This window comes from Notamacropus eugenii, chromosome 1 (genome assembly GCF_028372415.1).
Source record: "Notamacropus eugenii isolate mMacEug1 chromosome 1, mMacEug1.pri_v2, whole genome shotgun sequence".
Lineage (NCBI taxonomy): Eukaryota > Metazoa > Chordata > Mammalia > Diprotodontia > Macropodidae > Notamacropus > Notamacropus eugenii.
Window position 1 is genome coordinate 349,070,669 of NC_092872.1, and position 20,229 is coordinate 349,090,897.

Here is a 20,229-nt window from a genome sequence, read left to right on the forward strand (position 1 = left end):
GCTCTTCCAGATTCCCAGGATGAGTATAAAATTTGATGCTCACTCTCTGATTTACTGTTTAGCTATGTAAAAATGTAAAATCATATGGTACCAATGTCACCTTGTACACTAAATTTTAATGTGACTCTAAGGAATTCAATAATAAATTTGAATAATTGAAAATCATGAGGAATTTTTTTTGAAAAAGTTATTAAAATTATTTAAATTAATTGCTTTACTTTTTTCCATAAAACGTATACCTTTATCATAATTTTCAAATTAAGTTATAATATTTAGCCAACTGTTATTTTTCATCTTTGCATTTCCAATGCCTTGTATGTAGTAGGCATTTAATAAGTATCTGTTGAAATGAATTAAAATAATAGAGCAAAAGGAAATAGCAAGAATTCATGATATCCTTTTACAGAGCTTAATTGTTTAAAGTGAAGTGTGTGATCATGTGGAAAATGAGTGACATTTAGATAGACTTTCCTAAAAATACTGAAATTTGTGTAGTATTATGTATTATACATAGAGAGTGAGAGTCACTATGAGACAGTTCAACTTTGTATAATAAATGAGTTGATTGACTAACAGAAGGAGTTCTGATCCAGTTGCTTCACAGTATAGAACCAGTGGGGAAAAATATGTAGATCATTTTTCACTTGACCTGTATTTTCAGTGCTTGCTTTGTGTTCTGTGAACTATGTAAATACTTAAAGATATCTTCCTAAGGACTCCTTGTTGGCTTCCTTTTATGTAAGTATGAAGCAGTTAGCATGTCAGTTACATCTACATAAGTGTATACCTGGACCTAATCTAGGCATGATACATACCAGAACTTAATATCATCTTTAGTTTTTTTTACTTCTCATGGAAATGAAGACTTAATAACCTTTTTAAGTAATTAAAATTGCACTTTTTTTTTTAAGATACGGAATCAGCTTAATCAGGAACAGAATTCCAAACTCCAGCAGCAGAAGGAGCTTTTAAATAAACGTAATATGGAGGTTGCTATGATGGATAAACGAATCAATGAACTTCGTGAGCGTCTTTATGGGAAAAAAATTCAGGCACGTCAAAAAGAAAACATTCCTGTAAGATAAACTTTCACAAAAGGCCCATCTCCAAATTGCACATTTTTTTCTGAATTAAATTACCTCCTATCTCTACCCTCCAGTCAGTAAAAATCATTAAAAACAAAAATTCTCATTTGCTTATTGGTGGCTTAGGGAACCTTAAAGCCATGAGACTCCAGTAGCAGAGCCTGGCAGCAGAGGTTACTGATGACAGTGAAGCATCTGAAACCACTGGCTAAATAAAGGACCCTGTGTTTCTCTTCTCTTCTGACTTGGAGATACTCTGACCCTTCTCTCTCCTCGTATTCTGTCCCCCTCTTCACTTTGCCACTTGTTATTTTTTTTCCTCCCTCTGGTGTCTTCCTTCTCTATCAAAAAATAGAGTGCCTGGAAGTGGCACCATAGACACTGCTTGGTACTGAGGATCAATTCTTTTATTTTCAGTTCCTCTTGTGTGGAGTAAGTGGAAAAAGTTGCACATAACAGAGAATTAGTGGCATCCAAGTCACCAATGCCTTTTCTCTTAGGAAATGCATCAGTGGGGCCATATCCTTTCAGCTTCCAAAACCAGTCATTGCTCTGTCACCAATTCATGTTCCCTGTCAGGTTGGTGGCTTGGCACTGCTGGCACTGCCTCTCTGGATGGGCAGGAAGTGGAGAATGAGGGTGAAATTTGGAGGAAGAAGTCATTGCTTTCAAATTCTCTTTGTTGTTGGCATTTTCATAAAGTCTGTCCACTCGATTCATGGCCATTAAGTTGACTGTGCTTTTGAGGGATACCAAGAAACCATGAACAGCTTTAGCAATGACATATTTGATTTTAATTTCCTTGATAAAGGATATTCTAAACTAAAAAATAAAGTTACAGAAGAATTTTCTTCTGATAATAAAGATCCCTTCTTGTCATTAACCTTGGGGAAATCCTAAAGGAATATCTGAGATATACAAAGCTCTCCTTTGGGTAACTCCTCTATGTGCTGTCAAATATATTGATATTTCACTATAATGATGACACTTGCTACTATAGGAAAAGTATATGATTGTGCTAAGACTGAAATACAATTGATGCTAAGTCTTGAGAGTGCTTCCAGAGAGAATAATCTATGCAAATCCATGCAAACAAGTTTCACAATTTAAAATGTGCTGCCAACAACACAGTAAAGACAATTACATTTTATGGTGAAGTAGGCAAAGTTGATTGTGCGAATTGCCACTGATGTCTCCAAAGCTCTCTGTTGTCTCAAGTGTTAAATGTGTTAAATCTTATAACTGGTAGGCTGTACCTTGAACAGGCAAGAACTGAATACTGATGTTGTTGGAATCCTGCTTTCATGTGAAAAATGATTATGCTGATCCCAACACTTTGTCCAAGTGGTTTCCGATGCTTGATGTGTCCTTGACATGGGTACAAGGTTTGAGGAAGGGAGTGGAAGGGTTTTTAACCTCATATTTGCAGTGGCTTTCTTAGTTCTGAAGGTGTTAAGTTTAAATTTAAAAAGATTAGCATTGGACAAATATTTGACTTTTGATGCTGGAATGAGAATTATGGCTGAATCAGGCAGACAGTGTTGCATCAACTTTTGTGTTTGATCTCAGAAGAGAATTATAGATTTGTGGTGGAAGATAGTTGTTTAATTCTATAGTAAAGAAATGACAGTTTCATTATCATGAGCAATGACCAATATTGGGTCAGTGGGGAGTTTTTTCTTTAAAACTAATTTTTTTAAATGTTCATTTTCAAACCTTTTTTTCCTAGTCATCATAAGAATTCAAATATACCAACAGTAACAAGAGTACAGAGACAAAAAAACAACTAAACCAAATAACTTATAAATTATTGTGCTTGTAATTGTACATTTCTGTTACTGATTTAATTTTAAGAGGAGACTCTCCTGTTTTTAAAGGGCCTTTCCCAGTGTAATTACAGAAAAGTAGAAATTTTATTTTGTATTATCAGATATTATTCCCTTACATATTCTAATGTGTTCTAATGATTACTACTTAGTATTTCCATATATACACGAATTCCTAAATATGAAATGGCCCTTGTTAGTATGGAGAGGTTCAGCAGTAGAATAATAGTCTCATATTAATCTAGTATCTTGATTTTTCTTATTTATTTCTTAGCTCCACATTCACACTAATCATTCCTTCTCTTTTTCTATATATAGTTAAATCGGGTTAATGGAACATCATCACCACAGTCATCTTTGAGTGCATCTGGCAGAATAGCAGCAGTGGGGCCTTATATACAAGTTCCTAGTGCTGGAAACTATTCCATACCAGGTGATCCGGTAAAGCCACAGTCTCTCACTATTGCTTCAAATGCGGGTCATGGAAGATCTAAGTCTGGTAAGTAGAATTGACCCTCTTATTATTGGGAGAAACCCTGAAACTTTTAAGGGGATAATCCTACAAATGGAGGTTTGAATGGCATTTTCAGTATTCCTGATGCTGAGGTGTAGATTTCTTGTTCTTTGTTAGTTATTAGTTGTGGAAGTATGGATAGAGATCTGGGACTTCAGGAGGATTTGTGTTCAAATCCTGTCTCAGATGCTCACTAGCTGTGTGATCCTGGTCGATTCACTTACCCTCTCTGTGTCTTACTTTCCTCATTTGTAAAAGGAGGCTGGGTTCAATGGGCCTCTAAGGTACCTTCCCATTCTAAACTTTCTTATTTTTTTTTCTTGTTTTCCTCTATGGCTAATTATATTTCTAGAGTATCATGCATATGAAAATGTCTGACATCTTTTGAACTAGATGACCAGTAGACATCTTAAACTCTACATGTCTAAAGCCAAACTAATTATCTTTCTTCCTAAACCCTCCCCTCTCTTCTCTCTTCCCTTTTACTATAGAGGACAACACCATCCTCCCAGTCCCTCAGACTCATAGCCTAGGAGTCATCTTGGATTCCTCGATATTCTCCCCAAGCACTTGCCAAAGCCTGCTGATTTCATCTTTGCAACATCTCTCAAATATGTTCCCTTCTTTCCTCTGACGCTGCTACTGGTCTAGTATAGGCCCTCATCACTTCACACTTGGATTATTGCAATAGCCTGATGATATGTTTGCCTCCCTCAAGTCTCTCTCTATTCCAGTGCCCATCCTCTATTCTGCTACTAAAGTGATTTTCTTAAAGCAACAGTCAGATCATGTTACCTGACCTAGTCAATAAATTCCATTGATTTCCTATCATTTTTAGGAGCAAATACAAAGCAAAATATTCCATATGACATTCAAAGCTCTCCATAACCTTGTTCCCTTTTACCTTTTCAGTCTTTTCAGAGCTTACTCCCCACCACGTACTCTTTGGTTTAGTGACACTGACACTGACTTTCTGGCGATTCCACTACCTCTTGGCTCTGGGCATTTTCTCTGACTGTCCCACATGTATAGAATGCTCTCCCTCCTCCTTTCTACCTACTGACTTTTCTGGTTTGCTTCAAGTTGCAGCTATACAGGAAGCCTTTTCCCAAAACCTCTTAATTCTAGTGCTTTTTATTTCTTAATTATAACTGGTTCATACTGTACATGGCTTGTTTGTGCATGTTTATTTGCTTGTTGTCTCTCCCATTAGATTGTGAGCTGCTTGAAAGCAAAGAGTGATTGTCTTTTGGCCCTTTTTGTATCCCCAGCACAAGCTGTGCACAATTGTTTGGCATATAGAAGATACTTAATGAATGTTTATTGATTGACTGTATGTGGCTACTGCATTCATTCATTTGATAAACTATGAGTGCCAAAAATGTCATTTATACATTTTTTTCTTTGTTATTAGAAATAGACCTGTTTTTAGGCATACTAAAAATATACAAAAGTGAGTCCATTTCCAGTGTGACTCTGGAAAAACGACTTTTTTTTAAAGTCACTGGAACATGGTTTCTGATATGATTGCAGAAATTGTTTTTTAGGGTACAACATATTTATTCTTACGTAGTTTGGCTGATATGTGAAGAAATGCCTATGCTTGCAACTGACATGATTTTTGAGACTGCCCTGTGCAATAAATATAACAAATTACCTGAATTATTGTGATCAGAGTAACAAAATAAGTTTTATGGGCCTGTTGTATCTGTGGCAACATTCTAAACTTTTTTTAAGCATTTAATGGTATCAGCCACCTTCTCCTTTGGGATATTATTTCTTTCTGCGCTTTCATGAGACTTTATTCTCCTCTACCTGTTTAGCTATACCTCCCACTTTACAACTGTGGATAGGTACCTCTGAGTCCTCTCGTCTGTGATTTCATCAGTTCCTATTATTTCAGGCCGATGAATTGCAGTCTTGTTATAAGTAGCAATAAATAAATTATCTCTTGAACTTCAAGACTGCATCACCAGCTTCCTAGTGGACATTTCCAACGAGATTTCAAACTACCTGTCCAAGAGAACTAATTTTCTTTACCCTTAAGAATCTGTCCTTTTGACCTTCCCTATTTCTGTCATGGGCATCATTATTTTTCCAAAACCTTAGAATCATTCCTGACTCCTCCTTCACCCTCCATATATCCAGTTAGCTGCCAGGGTTCACCAAGAGTGTCTCTTGTATGCATCCCCTTTGTCTCCCCTACACAAGTATCACTCTAATTTAGACCTCATGTTGGAGTAGGCTCCTGTTTGATCTCCTTGCCCCATATTTCATATTTCTCTAATCTATCCTCCTGACAGACAGCTGCCAAAATGATATTACTAAAAGCACAGATTAAGCATGTCCTTCACTTGCTCAAAAAATTCCTGTGGCTCCTTGTTGCTTTCAAGGTAAAAACATAAATGCCTCTGGTTAACCTTTGTTGCCTGTCGCAATCTGATGTCAGCCTGTCTTTACATATTTATTACACGTTATTCTGCTTCATGTATGCTGTAGTTCAAATCGGCCTACTGCTTCTTACAAATGACATTCCACCATATATATTGATGCTTTTACACTTTTGCCCTGTTCCTGGAAGATACTCATTCCTCACACGTTCTCCTTGGCAAGCTCAGCTCAAGTGCTACTTTCTGAATCTGTCCCTCTTGGTCACTAGTTCACCTCAAATACTATAAATTTACTTTTTCCTCTAATAAGTATATATTAAAAAATTATTTCCATATACATTGATGATGATACAGATTTATGATCAATAGATCATATATATTGAGTTCTTTTCCCCAGTGAAATTGATGGATTTATGTTGATTTGTTTCTATTTTCTTCCTTAGTCCACCTTCTGACTAGTGTCCTGTGTTTGTGAAATAACTGGCAAGAATAAGGAGTCTGATCACATGACTAGAATAGAATAAAGCCAAACTCGCCTACCTAGGAATATAACATCCCTGGGACATTGTTCTTACTTGCGTTTTGCCCACACAGAATCCTATTAATATCAGTATTTACATGCAGTTTCTGTGGGTATGCTATTTTGTACTTTGGAGTGCTTTTTTCCTTTATTAGAATATAAAAGTTGTATTTATTTTGTGTACTTCCATCGACAATATCAAATTAAGTAAATATTTATCAAGTGCCTGCTCTGTTAGAAACCATTCTGCTTGAGGAGAAAAAACAAATCTGACACAGTTTTTGCCTTTCCAGAGTGTATGTGTGGTAAGGGAAGGTGGGTTTTTTTATGTGATAGCAACTAATCAGTTATTTGTTTCTTGTTTTCCTGACTCCACATTTATCAGTATCTTTCTTTTCTTAAAGTAATAAGCACTTCTAAGGATATTGTTGGTGAACACTGCTTCATTTCTTTTTCATGTCCTATTATATTCCCTCCAGGGAGGAAAAACAATACACAAAAATGCCACTGAGCCACAACAGATCTTATTTTAAATTTCTGCTTTACAAGTTAATCTTAATACTTAATCTTTCTGTTATGATTAATGCGAGTTAGCTAAAGGTGATCTACTTAAAAAGATGATTTGGAGTAATATGGACTCTGGAAAGTCTTAGATAAGTTCTTGACTAATCATGAATCCATGATAAAAAATCTTGGTATCTAGGGGCACTTGTTTCTGATTCCTGCTTTTTTTGACTTTTGTGTCACACAGATGGTCATAGTAAACACCAGGGGCCTAGCTCATGGACAGTGTCAGATCTTGATGTTGGACCTGACTACAGCTCTTCGCATCACTCTGCAAACTCTGCAATGCAGTTTGTAAACTGTATGTCAACCAGAGAATCTTGGGAAAGGCTTATGATCAGCTTTAATTTATATTAAATTAACAATCATTTTTTCTTTCTAAACTGATAAAAGTCTAATACTCACTGAACCTTGACAAATTCTTTTTAGAAAAAAGTAAGAGCAAACATTTAATGAAATCTAGTGAAATTAAATCAGCATACAGATGTCTTAGAATGAAAGCAAACAAGTTGTGAGAAACAATATGATTTAACTAAGTAAATATGGATATTGAGATAGGATGGAGACTTGATTAGAAAGTAGGATTTACTAAACTTGAAACTAGTTTTTTTCATATAGCCTTGGGTATAACTGGCAACTGATAAAATCCTCCATTAGGCTCATTCACACATATAAATTACATTTTATTGTTCATGCTCACTTTAACTCTTCAATTTATACTACAAAATATGACATATAAATGTTGTTTAATACTTAACCTAGTTTCTAGCCTTCATGAAACTATCTCGGTGCAAAAAGCACTGAATAAATAATCGAGTCATGATTTCCTTTGAAGGAAACCCTTGAAAGAATGACCAGATGTTAGCATCCTGTCATCATGTAATTCTTTTCATTGTGCTCTGCACATTTTTTTTAAGTGTTAGCTGTAACTCTTAATTTGGATACTTACGAATTTGAATAATTACAGCAAACATGTATGATATATCTTCTGCACTAGGTACTGCAAAGAACATTTCTCAACTTTTGCCATGTAGCAGGGAACAGTATATGTAATTAAACTCTGGATTTGTGTCATTGATTTATTTAACATGTGTAGAGCACTACACCATAATATACATTTGGTTCAGGGTTAAAAACAAGACGCAGACTCAAATGAAGACTTAATAATTAAATCCTAAATAATGAGTGGGTCAAAGAACAAACCATAGAAATAATTGATATTTATTTATATGAAAGACATTGACAACTATTGAAAGAACATACTAGAATTTCTAAGATACAGTCAAAGCAGTCCTTAGTGGAAAAATATATCTCTAAAAAATTTATTATCAAAATAGAAACTGAGAGAATTAATGACTTTATTATGAATTTTTAAAATTTATCCAACAAAACTCAAGCACAAAAGAGTAGATATTAAAAATACAGGAGAAATAAATTAGAAACCAAAAAACCATTCCCCCACTAGATATGTGGTCAAAGGATATTAAGAAACAGTTCTTCAAAGCATCACCATCTACTAAATAAATATATGAATGCCCCAAATTACCAATAATAGAAATATAACTTAGAACATCCCTGAACTTATACCTCAGATCCCATCTTTTTAGGGACCACTGTCCTTTTGGTGATTTGGTGATTTTGTATGTCTGTGAATCATGGAACATCATAGTGTTAGAAGACTCAACATTGTGAAGAACCCAAAAAACAGGGAAAAGTTGTATGATGGATATAAATAGGTCACATATTACCAATGATGACTTGCATTTAAAAACTTTTGAAAGTTATCATGCAGGAAAAATTTATGATTGGAAAAACTAGTGGGCTGGACATGGAGTGAGAATGAAGAATGGCAGGTGGATAGTTCAAATGTTAATGCTGATCTCTTATCAAATGTTAAACGACTTAGAGCAAAGCCTGCTTTTCATTGAGTAGATTCTCTATGAAAGATTTCATGGAGGATAAGAAGGCACTGAGGGACTGCAGTCTAAATGTTGGAAGAAGCATCAATGTGGATGATATCTGGGTCCTTTTTGAATATCAAAGGAGAACATCATATTGCTGAAACACTCTTTATCTTCCCTTTATGAACTCTTTTGTCCATCTTCTTTCAAAATGTGTTTTTACACAAAAGCTTTTGTAGAGGAGGCAAATGGAATGAGAGTTCTTATTTCACATATCTTGAGGTAGCCCCTTCTAACTCATTAACAGCTTGTACTGTCTCTGCCTCAAAAAGATGAAAACAGAAATTTAAAACCACCTGAAGATTTTTAACTTTGAAAACACACACACACACACTCTTCATCCTTCAGTTCTGTACAGCTTTAGCTTCATAGGTGTTGCATAGACAGGAAATAATGATTTACAATTACCTATTACTTTAAGGTTTACACCAAACCTGGGTGTCAGCTAAGTATGTGACATATCTAAAGTGACACCTCCCTCAAACTTCCAAAGGCTATTTAAGAATTTATGACAGTGTCATATTGACTTTTATCATGGTTTGGAAAATAACCATCTTTTCTGTAGTGATTTTTAGTAAATTTCCTGAAAATTAGTGATTTGAGAATTCTCTTCAATTACTACAGTTAAATCATGGCATTCTTTAAGTAATGATTGCTTTTAATATGATTTGATCTTCTTTGTCTTTTGATTTTTTTTTTTGGCATCTAGAAATTACTTCATATTGAAATATATTGATATTTTAATAGATTAAGCATAACAATTTAAATCCCATTTGGGAATTTGGAACGGCTTTTCTTAAATGTTGATCTTCATCATTGTTTTATTAGTTTTAATGTGTTTTTACGTATACTTTGGTGGGGGAAGGGAGATTGGAGGACAGGGTGGGAAAGTAAAGGATTTCTTTAGACACTTGAGGTAAGTGAGAATTTTTCAGTTAAGTTATAAAACACTTTCACCTCTTAATGAAGTGACCCTTTGCAGCTGCCTCTACTTTTTTGGTCTCATTCTCTTGGTGATTCCCTGAAAATTTCAGTGCTAAAAAACAGTCCTAACTTTGCATTTATGTTTGTCTATTAATATTTCAAAGATGTTTTAGGGCATAGTGATAATTTATGATATTGTCAGTCTAAATTTTTTTCATTTAAACTTTAGCTCATACAGCACAATTCTTTCCAACATATTTAATTAAGATAATGAGTAGCATGATATGCCTGGTTGGAGAGAAGTTTGACTTTTTCTGCTAAATCAGACATTGAGATCAACCATCTGCTTTGGATTTCTGGCCTGGTGTTTCCTACTTTGGAATTAAATAATTATTTTAAATTAGTTGAATTACTTGTTAAGAATAAGCATGGCTAATCTTAAAAATTTTTTTTAAGCTAATGATGGAAACTGGTCAGCATCAAAACAAAACTCCAGCACTTCAGTGAAACCAATTCCAACAGCTAATGTGGAATGGAAGGAGTCGAACATGGATGGGGCTTTCAAGCAAGTAACAATATCAAGCCAGCCTCTCCCCTTGTCAGCATTAGCAGGCAGTGAAAAGCTGGTATGCTGGTTTTCATCTTTATGTGCTGAGCTAACCTCTTGTAACATATTTTAATTGATTATTTTCCTTTTGAAGAAAGTATTTCCCGAGAATTGTCTGTATGTCAGAATGTGGCTTATTTTCATATTTTTTCATGGCACCTAAAACTATTTTGTATGAGGATAATTGACATCATTTATTGCTTATTCTGTAGTTTTCATTGCCAGAAGATTTCTCCAATAGACTTAGCCTCGTTTCTTAAAATAAGTAGTTCTACATGAAGAAGCAGTGTGGTACAGAGGAGGGGCTTCAGGAACAAGGAGTTGAAGGTCTGGCCCCAACTCAGTCACTGCCTCTGTGGACTTTTATCAGTTCCCTTATTCTCCGGGGGTTTTACTTGCCTTATCTCTACAATGAGGGTCCTGGACTGTTGATGACAGAGGACCCTGCTGAGGTCTAAAATGAGAGCATGCTCTTCAGTAACAAAAGCACTGAGCTCCTGACTCACACAGCTAGTCACAAGCTGACTGGCACATGATGTTGTAAGCTAGGTTTTATGTTACATAACTCCTTGGATCACAAACCACAAACTGAACTCTTCCGGTGCCATGGTTGGGGAAGGTCTTGAAGCATTCTGTGCTTTTGAGCTATTTCTCTTTTGTTTTTGGAGTACAGACTACATTGAAAAACTTATCATGCAGTCAAATTTGCTAGTTCTTCAGATTAGTTTCAGTTTGTAATTTTTATTTTATGAGTGACTAATAACATAAGTTCTCTTTTTTAATCCATTTGGAAAAAGATGTTCCTTGTCATTAGGTTACATTTATAGAGTGACTTCATGTTTACAAAATCCTTTATAAAGAGCAGTCAAGCAAAGACTTGTTTATAAGCCTTTTCATACTGGACCTGATTCTTGTGGTCTGATGGGAACAGAAGAACCATTTCTTTTCCCTTTCATTATGTCATTAATGCCAGTGTGTTAGAGTACTATTTAGTATAGTCAGTGATACCCTAATGACTTCAGTTAATAAATTGTCAAAATGAAACAAGTTGTATAAAATCTCTTCCCTTTTCAACAACAGATTAGTTCTATGCAATAGAACCCCTTTCTTTTTGGCTCAAATATGTACTATTAATATATTTTCTGGGTAACAAACTGACCTGGTATTGTTTAAAATCTTGCTTTTCTCATCTTTCACTCATGACAGGTGGAAGTATGCTTAATTTTTAACAAGCTCTTTTTCATCTTCTCTCTTTCTTTTTGAAATCTAAATTTAGGGCATTGATATTGGGAAAGCACCACCCCCCATTCCGGGTACAAGTAAACAGTTGCCTCCAAACTATGGAACATATCCAAGCCCAGTTCCTTTGGGTCCAGGCTCCACAAATTCTTTGGAACGCAGGAAGGACGGCAGCCTCCCGAGATCTGGCACAGGCATAACTAATCGGCAGAAACCTGCTCCCTTACCCTCTTCAAGCAACATACACCAGCCAAGTTCATCACAACAGATTCAGCAGAGGATTTCTGTACCTCCAAGTCCTACATATCAGCCATCTGGTCCTCCATTATTTCCATCAGGAGATGGCAGGCCTGATCTCCCGTTGACTGTGGCTATTAGACCATTCTTGGCTGACAAAGGATCAAGGCCTCAGTCTCCCAGAAAAGGACCTCAGACAGTGAACTCAAGTTCCATTTATTCCATGTATCTTCAGCAAGCTACACCTCCTAAGAATTACCAACAGGCTGTCTACAATACTCTAAATAAGTCCGTTAAAGCAGGTAGATTGTATTCATATTATTTTTTCCTTGGCAGAAAAAAAAGTTGTGCTTAAAACTTTATAATTAACATTCATAGCTTAATATTTTGTTCTTGTGTCATTTGAGGTTACATATTCAGATATGGGCTATGGAATGAGGTGGGGAGACTGGGGAGAAAGTACATTTAAAGCAGTCCTGCAAATTGATAATGAACACATATACCTCATTATCTGTCCAGCTTCTAGTCTACATTCTAACTTCCTTGAAGTTTGATCAGATGGACATAGAGCAAAGCTCCTGAACAAGTGAGGTTTTAAAAACTTTTATCTTACTGTGAAAAAGTTCTCACGTTTTATTTTCCATCTTTGCATTTCTTGAATGCTGAGAAGTTCTTCTGTTTCACTGCTACAATGGCAGAGACTTCTAGGATCAATACCCGAAGCAGGGGGGGATAGGAGCAGAAAGTTCTTTTCCCTTCTTTATTGTGGTGCAAGGGGCTGCTACCATTACATGGGAGGACAGGAGGCAAAAGAGCCTTTTACTAATACGAGCTATTCCCTGGACCAAGGGTTAGGAAGGCATTGGTTTAGGTTCAATTTACTTCATCTGCCCAGTGAAAAACTATATACTGAATTCAGGTACTGTAGGGATACAAATGAGTTTTTTAAAGGTATCCAGGAGAAAAATTGGCAGCATCTCAGTAAATATCATGTTCTTATCCTGACCACAGAGAAACCCATAGTATGTCAGGTCTAGTATGCGACCTGACAAGATAATCTAAGATGACTTTGGCTGGGAGGGGAGATAAGGTTTCTGAACTTGTAGGAGGTTGGGAGGTGGTAGCTATCTACTGCGTATTCAGAGTAGCTGGTCCAGCTCAGGAATCTAAGGTACCATTGGGAGCCAAGGTTTTCATAGAACATCCTAGAAACCGAGGTATGTCAACAGGGTAATTCTTCTATTGCTTCTTAAATGAATAGAGCCCACAGGTTTTTGTGGGTTTTTTCAGAGGGAAGAATTCTGACCAAGGGTCGAATTTTCAAAAGTAGTTTTTGCAGGTTTATTATTTTTTTCCTTATGGAGTCCCCTCCATGCGTTAAAATGGAATTTTATTTACATTCAGCTTAGCACAAACACATCTGTTTCCTCTCTTTCCTCTCTCCTTTCTCCATCTTCTCTTTGTCTTTCACTCTATGATTTTCTCAGCATGGGGAATCCCCAGTGAGGAAACTCCCACAACTATTACACAATGGCACCTTACCTTGCAACTTTTAGACTTAAAAGACTTGAAGTTTTTCAGTTTTTTTTTTTAACCGGTACCTGTGATTTCATTGGTATAGGGTACTTCCAGTGAGGAATTTGCCCTGGCATTAACTTGTCTGAATCTTTCTAGTCCCTGGAAGTGAACACTTCTGTTTTTCATTAGTGACTACACACATGGTGGGGACGGTGTCACTTGAAATGCCCTTCACTTTGCTTCTTGTTTCCTTCAGTTTACGGGAAGCCCGTCTTGCCATCTGGCTCCACTTCTCCTTCACCACTGCCATTTCTTTATGGGCCTTTGTCCTCAAACACGTCACAGCCACAGCCTCCTTCTGAACTTACTGAGAAAGATCAGGAGCAAGAAAATATCCCACCATCTGGTGAAAACAGTAATGTGGAAAACATCCCTCGGCCCCTCAGTCCCACTAAACTCACCCCTATTGTCCACTCGCCGCTTCGATATCAGAGTGATGCAGATCTGGAAGCTCTGAGAAGGAAACTGGCCAATGCCCCTAGACCCTTAAAAAAACGCAGTTCCATCACAGAGCCAGAAGGTCCTAGTGGACCTAATATCCAGAAATTGCTCTATCAGCGCTTCAACACCCTTGCTGGCGGGATGGAAAGTGCACCTTTCTATCAACCAACCAACTCACAGGACTTCATAGGCACTTTAGCAGATGTTGATAATGGGAACACAAACACCAATGGAAATCTAGAAGAACCTGTTCCTGCACAACCTACAGTTCTTCCTCCTGAAGAACCTCCACCATCATCCGATGCCAATGATAATGAATTACCTTCCCCTGAAACTGAGGAACTGATTAGCACTGAAACTACCAACCAAGGCCCCGAGACCGCAGAGGACAACAACAACAATGTGGCTGTGTTCCCAGCCAGTGAGCAGGCACCCCACCCCATGGTGGAGGCCGGTTCTCCGCGAGAAGATGAGACCCCTGCTCCCTTGGCTCCTTCCCCTGCTGGTCTTCCAGTCACTTCGACGACGACGACGACAGTGAGTGACCTGCAGTGATCTTTTTCAAGAGAACCTTGTGCTCAGGGGTCCCTGGCCTACAGGCCAGGGTAGGTTACAAAGGCCTGGGGGAAAGCTGCATATCTACCCTCCTCTTCCCAGGCATATCCTGCCCCTGGTGGGGACACACGTCAGCCAAGGAGGTTCCGCTCCATTCAAAAAATGGTTATTAAGTGTGTGCTCCACGTAATGGCCCTGTGCTAGGGGCTGGTAGTACTGTGATAGTAAGGAAACAGACCCTACCCCCAAGGAGCTTACATTTTCCTGAGGCATTGAGTATATGCTCGATGAGTAAGTAGGATATGATCTGAAGTGGTAAATATGATTAGTATCAGGGAGAGAATCAGGAGTTTCTGAGGTGGCACTTTCCATGTTGGGTAATGAGGGTTCTGAGAGGGAGAAATAAGGACGTGTGTGTGAGCCATGGGGAATGGGCAGGGCCAGTTAACATGGAAATGGAAATGGAAAGTGGAGTTCTAGTTTGGCAGGAACATAGGGTGTGATGTGAAAGAGATCTGGAAAAGCAGATTTGAGCCAGATTGTGGAGGGCCTTAGATGCCAAGCTGAGAAGTCTATATTTTGTCCTAAAGGCAATTGAAACCATGGAAGAGTTTTGAAGAGCATGTGGGAGGGGGTGACATGGTTTGATCTGTTTCTGATAGCCAGCCACCTTCTTTACCAGGTGGCATTAGTGACTGTGAGGATGGCCTTACAAAGACAAGGGAATGACTTCAGAAAACTCGACACCATTCAGGCAGAGAGTCTTTACTGGGATATTGGCTGTGGGAATAGAAATAAAGGGATGGACATGAGAGACAATGTGGATGTGTAACTGGCAAGGCTTGCAGCTGACTGGATACTGGGGATGAGGGACAAGTAGAGGATAACTTCAGGGTTATGTACCTGGTTGATTGGGAGGATGCACTGCCCTACTGGAAACAGGGATGTTTGAGATGGGAAATAGAATTCATTTTATATTGTGGGTATGTTGTGTTTGAGATACTTGTGGGGTGGAGAAAGCTTGGGGATATTTGAGGAAACTAGGGAAAGAGTAGTCTATAGAAGGACAGAGAAAAAGAGGAAATGAGTCCAGGAGAAGTCTGCTAAGAGAAAATAGAAGGGATCAAACACAGGATCTCCAAATTGCCTTCAGAGGAGGCAGGACTAAAACTAAGTGTATAACTATATTCTTGGTTTTTTCTTGTTGAGCTCAGCAAGCTGTCCAGTTTAAAAAAAAAATAATACACACTTATGTTTATTCATGATCCTTCCAGTTTTGAATTCTTTGATTTAAAATTTACAAATTGTTGTATGTAGTAAGTCCATAGATGAAGTTTAAAAACAGTGCCTTGTGAGGTCTAAGGAGATTGAGGCCAGAACTTCAGCTGGTCAATAGGTATGGGTTTGTAGAGAGAGAGAGCAAAGTCTCTTAGCAGCCCAGGCAGAAAGAGGAGGAAGGTATGCCAGATGAAGGGGTGGGGAGAAGAGCAAAGGCACTGAAGCCTAAAGGTCTAGGGCAGTTTTGTAGAATCATCCAGTTTGGCTGCTAGATGGAATATCTACTTGGGAACTAATTAGGGACAGGAAAAGAAAGACTGGGCATGGTTATTGTGTAGAGAGCTTTGAATATCAGAGTTTAAGTGGTCTGGACTTGATCCAGATACAGGGTTTAAAAACCCTGGAGTTACTTGATAAGAGCTTTGTATTTGGAAGATAAAATGATGGAATTGAACTCTTCTAGCCCCAAATCCCATAATCTTTATGTGACCCTGCAAAAGACTTGGTAGGAAAGAGAAGAAGGGCAAGATTCTGGTTCAGAGACTGTTCAGTAGTCTGGGGTAGTGGTAGGGGGAGTGAGAAGGGACGGTACTGATGGGAAAGAGACTGTATATGTAGAACTGAGAGGTACCTGATGGGATGTGGTAGATGAGAGAGGAAGGAGTCAGATCACTCTAGTGTTTCCAGTTCCTCTAAGGACTTTTGTTAACAAGAGTTGAATCAAAACATGTTTTCTTCCCAGCAGATTAAACGTACTAACCTGAAAAAACCAAATTCCGAACGGACTGGTCATGGACTGAGAGTAAAGTTTAATCCTTTGGCTTTGCTCTTGGATGCATCTTTAGAAGGGGAATTTGATCTGGTGCAAAGGATAATCTATGAGGTGAGCCTCTGAGCATTAAGAGCCTTTCATTATTCTGGGGGCAATGAGAAAAGGATTTTTGTGCCTTCACAACAGACATCATTTCTCATAGGTGGAAGATCCCAGCAAGCCTAATGATGAAGGCATCACTCCTTTACATAATGCAGTGTGTGCTGGCCACCACCACATTGTGAAGTTTCTGCTTGATTTTGGTGTTAATGTGAATGCAGCTGACAGTGATGGATGGTGAGAGTATTAACTTTTTTATTCCATATAAGACTCTTTTCAAATTGATTTTAAAAGTCGACTTGTAGAGATTTTCATGTGTGAGGACAGCTTTTTGCAAACTTGTTAGTCCTTCGCTAAGGAGTCATATTATAGTGGGAGAATGGTAAGGACATCAGATTTGTAGTAAGAAGACACACTCAATCCTTATTCTGCTTCTTGCAGACTCTATGTTTGTGTTTTCACTTAGCCCTCTCGGTCCAAGTTTCCATATTTATAAAATGAAGGTTTGGATGATATGATTGCTAAGCTGCCATTGGCTAATATTGTAAGGTGCTTATATAAATGAATTACTGTTCTTAATAATTCTGTCAACACCTGTTTCAAAACTGATTAATTAAAAGAGAAACTTTTCCAGAAATGTTAGCTCAAACAGTTTGCTAATAGGTTCCATGCCATAAAACAGAAAGGATTTGTAATTTTATAAATGTAGGTAAAGTAAACAATAAGGATTGTTGAGTAATAGCATCTTAGGATTTCAAAGGGACCTTTCTGTGTTTAACCTACAGGAAACCACAGACAGAGAAAGGGACTGATAGTTAATGGTAGAGACAGGATGATAACTTTGTATGTCAGGTGTGCCTCATATTTCCTATGTCCACATCTATTTGTCCATCCATTCATTTGTTCACTCACTATGTCCCCACCTGCATGTGGGAAAACCTGCTTTGCTTTCCCATTATCTGTTTCTCCTCCTCTGATTTCAGGACGCCTCTCCACTGTGCGGCTTCATGCAACAGTGTCCACCTCTGCAAACAGTTGGTAGAAAGTGGGGCAGCAATTTTTGCTTCAACTATTAGTGATATCGAAACTGCGGCTGACAAGTGTGAAGAGATGGAAGAAGGCTATATTCAGTGCTCCCAGTTTTTGTATGGTAAGGTCCCTTCTGTGTGCGTGTATATGTACAAAATCTGTAGACATAGCTTCAACTGTCCTTGAATATGATTACATCTGAAAAGCCTCAGTATTAGTTGACCTTTATTATCAACTCAGTCATCAGATGCTAGTAACTTTCCTTTTCAAATGAGACAGGTAAGCACATTCATTAACTTTCTTGTCAAGTTAAGGAGAATGTGTTAAATCTGATTGGGAGGGAAAAGTCCTGTATATCAGGGGAAGGTAAGAAATTGATTGCAGACTAATGGAGAGAACAATGAAAAAGAAACCAGAATAGGTCAAGGCAAAAGGAACCAAATAGTACAGTAGTAGAGGGCCCAATCTGGAGAGAGCAGACCTGGTGCTTCCATCTAGAACAAGGCTGTCTGCGGCATTGCTGTGGCTGCTCGCTACCCCCAAATATACATGCTTTCAACTTGCCCCTGTTATGAGCAGGGACTAGTCCATGCCTGAGAAGAAACAGGATAGGTCAAGGGGTAGGGCAGAGAGAGAAGGCTCCGAAAGTAAATAAAGTACAGCTTGCGCCCTCAAAGAGCTACATATTTAGGGGTGGGGAGGGAACAAACTTGCTTGGCTTAGGACCTACACCAAGGCAGACCGACATTCTGGTAAAAGAGTGTTGGAGCCTTTAATGTGAGAAAATTAGTCCTAACTCTCCTGCTTGGTAGAGGGTAATTCCAGTTTAATGTCATATGCTGCCTTTCCTTAGTAGTAGTAAATGGTTCCTACTGCCTATGAACAATGATACAACCCTTATGGTTTTTTTTCTTTTAGAATGTTAGTTCCTAGGTTTATGATACTTCAACTTGATGCTTTAGAACAAAGACATAACGCCATAATTTCAGGGAGGCTTCTGTGAATGGTCTACCATTTTGTTGAAATGTAGGAAAGCTCATTATCCTTTTGAGTGCTTCTCATCTGCCCATATCTTACTCATTGTTTAAGCCTCCCTGACCTCTACATGAAGTAACCAAATCTGAACTGCTTGTTTCCTGGCACCATGTGTCAGGTATGTTTCCTCTGTGACTCTATTGAATCTTCATACCTTGAACAGATTGATTCAGTAGTCTGACTATATAAGACCGTGTGTTTCAAATACTCTTGCCTTTTATTTAACATTTGTTTTTTTTTGCTAACAGGTGTCCAAGAAAAACTGGGTGTGATGAACAAAGGAGTGGTATACGCTCTCTGGGATTATGAAGCTCAGAATAGTGACGAGCTGTCATTCCACGAGGGGGATGCCATTACTATCTTGAGGCGTAAAGATGACAACGAAACAGAATGGTGGTGGGCTCGACTTGGGGAAAGAGAAGGTTATGTGCCTAAAAACCTACTAGGGGTACGTGTCTTGTTATATATGTTACCTAGTCTTCCTTTTCCTGTAATCTCCTCTGCCCCAACGGCTGAATCAACATTCATGCACTATACATTTAGTATGTGTAAGGTCTTATGCTAAGTTGAAGGTTTACAAAGATAAACCAGACATTATCTTTGTCCTCATGGAGTTTACAACCTGGTGGGTAAGTTGTACCCTCACAAATTACTATACTACAAAATTCAAAAATGGAGAATCACAGCATTGAAGTTAAAAGGAACCTCAGTGGTTACCTAGTGCACATCTTGCATGGGAATCCCCTTCCCCATATCATCAACAAGTGGTCAACCAGCCTCTGTTTAATTTAGTCTAGGAAGGGAGAACCTGCCACCTCCTTGGACACCCCATTGCACTTCTGTATGCCTCCTTATGTTGCCAGCTTTCACTTATTAGTGACTCTTAGTTTTGCCCTCTCCTGTTAAGACAGTACAAAGACTAATCTCTTCTATCTGACAGATCAGAGATTGCTAGTGGCACAGTGGATAGAGTGCTGGGTCTTGAGAATCAGGAAGACCCAAATTCAAATTTAGCTTCATACTGTTAATAATTGTGTGATCCTAGGAAAGGCACTTGACCTCTGTTTGCCTCAGTTTCCCCAGCTGTAAAATTGTAGTAATCATAGCATCTTCCTCACAGGTGAAAATCAGATGAGATATTTATTTGTAAAAAGGACTTAGCGAAGTGCCTGCCACAGAGTAGGCATCCCTGGGAATTTCAGTAAACATGTTAACTTAAAAACATATGAGAAGTATAGCTTGAATCAAGTCTGAGAAAAATCCGCTAAAACTCAGTAGCTGAAAAGGACCTTAGGAGTCCACCATGTACCTGGTAGGAAACCTCTTCCCAGCGTCTGACAGGTGAGCAAAAAGATCCAACATAGGAAAATCATCCTCTTCCCATGTAGCCCATTCCTCTCCTTACCTCATTCTCAGCGTGAAATACTTAGAAATGAATCAGCCAACATTTATTCAGCAGGACTGTTGTCAGACACGTGCTAAGGGCTGGTAACACAAAGAAGAATTGAGATTGATAATCACTGGCCTCAATTAGTTTACAAGCAAATTAAGTGCTTACTACTTATCAGGAACTAT

The 20,229-nt window shown here is 38.2% G+C and overlaps 2 protein-coding genes across 13 annotated transcripts in view; one reads left to right on the top strand and one right to left on the bottom strand.

Annotated features, from left to right (window-relative positions):
• The window catches only part of PPP1R13B (protein phosphatase 1 regulatory subunit 13B), a 240,566-nt gene that overhangs the window by 216,265 nt on the left and 4,072 nt on the right, over positions 1-20,229 (top strand). For 6 of the 11 annotated variants that reach the window (XM_072630082.1, XM_072630080.1, XM_072630079.1 and 3 more), the window contains 10 exons: positions 912-1,076; positions 3,230-3,410; positions 7,087-7,200; positions 10,241-10,410; positions 11,668-12,169; positions 13,642-14,423; positions 16,462-16,602; positions 16,694-16,827; positions 17,574-17,740; positions 18,903-19,102. In XM_072630082.1, coding sequence (XP_072486183.1) covers positions 912-1,076; positions 3,230-3,410; positions 7,087-7,200; positions 10,241-10,410; positions 11,668-12,169; positions 13,642-14,423; positions 16,462-16,602; positions 16,694-16,827; positions 17,574-17,740; positions 18,903-19,102 — 2,556 coding nt within the window. The remainder of the gene's footprint in view (positions 1-911; positions 1,077-3,229; positions 3,411-7,086; positions 7,201-10,240; positions 10,411-11,667; positions 12,170-13,641; positions 14,424-16,461; positions 16,603-16,693; positions 16,828-17,573; positions 17,741-18,902; positions 19,103-20,229) is intronic. The other 5 variants (XM_072630078.1, XM_072630077.1, XM_072630083.1 and 2 more) reach the window with 5 other exon arrangements.
• ZFYVE21 (zinc finger FYVE-type containing 21) overlaps positions 11,113-20,229 on the bottom strand; it is a 47,746-nt gene continuing 38,629 nt past the window's right edge. For both annotated transcript variants that reach the window (XM_072630124.1, XM_072630122.1), the window contains one exon: positions 11,113-20,139. In XM_072630124.1, coding sequence (XP_072486225.1) covers positions 20,122-20,139 — 18 coding nt within the window. In that variant the 3' untranslated portion in view covers positions 11,113-20,121. The remainder of the gene's footprint in view (positions 20,140-20,229) is intronic.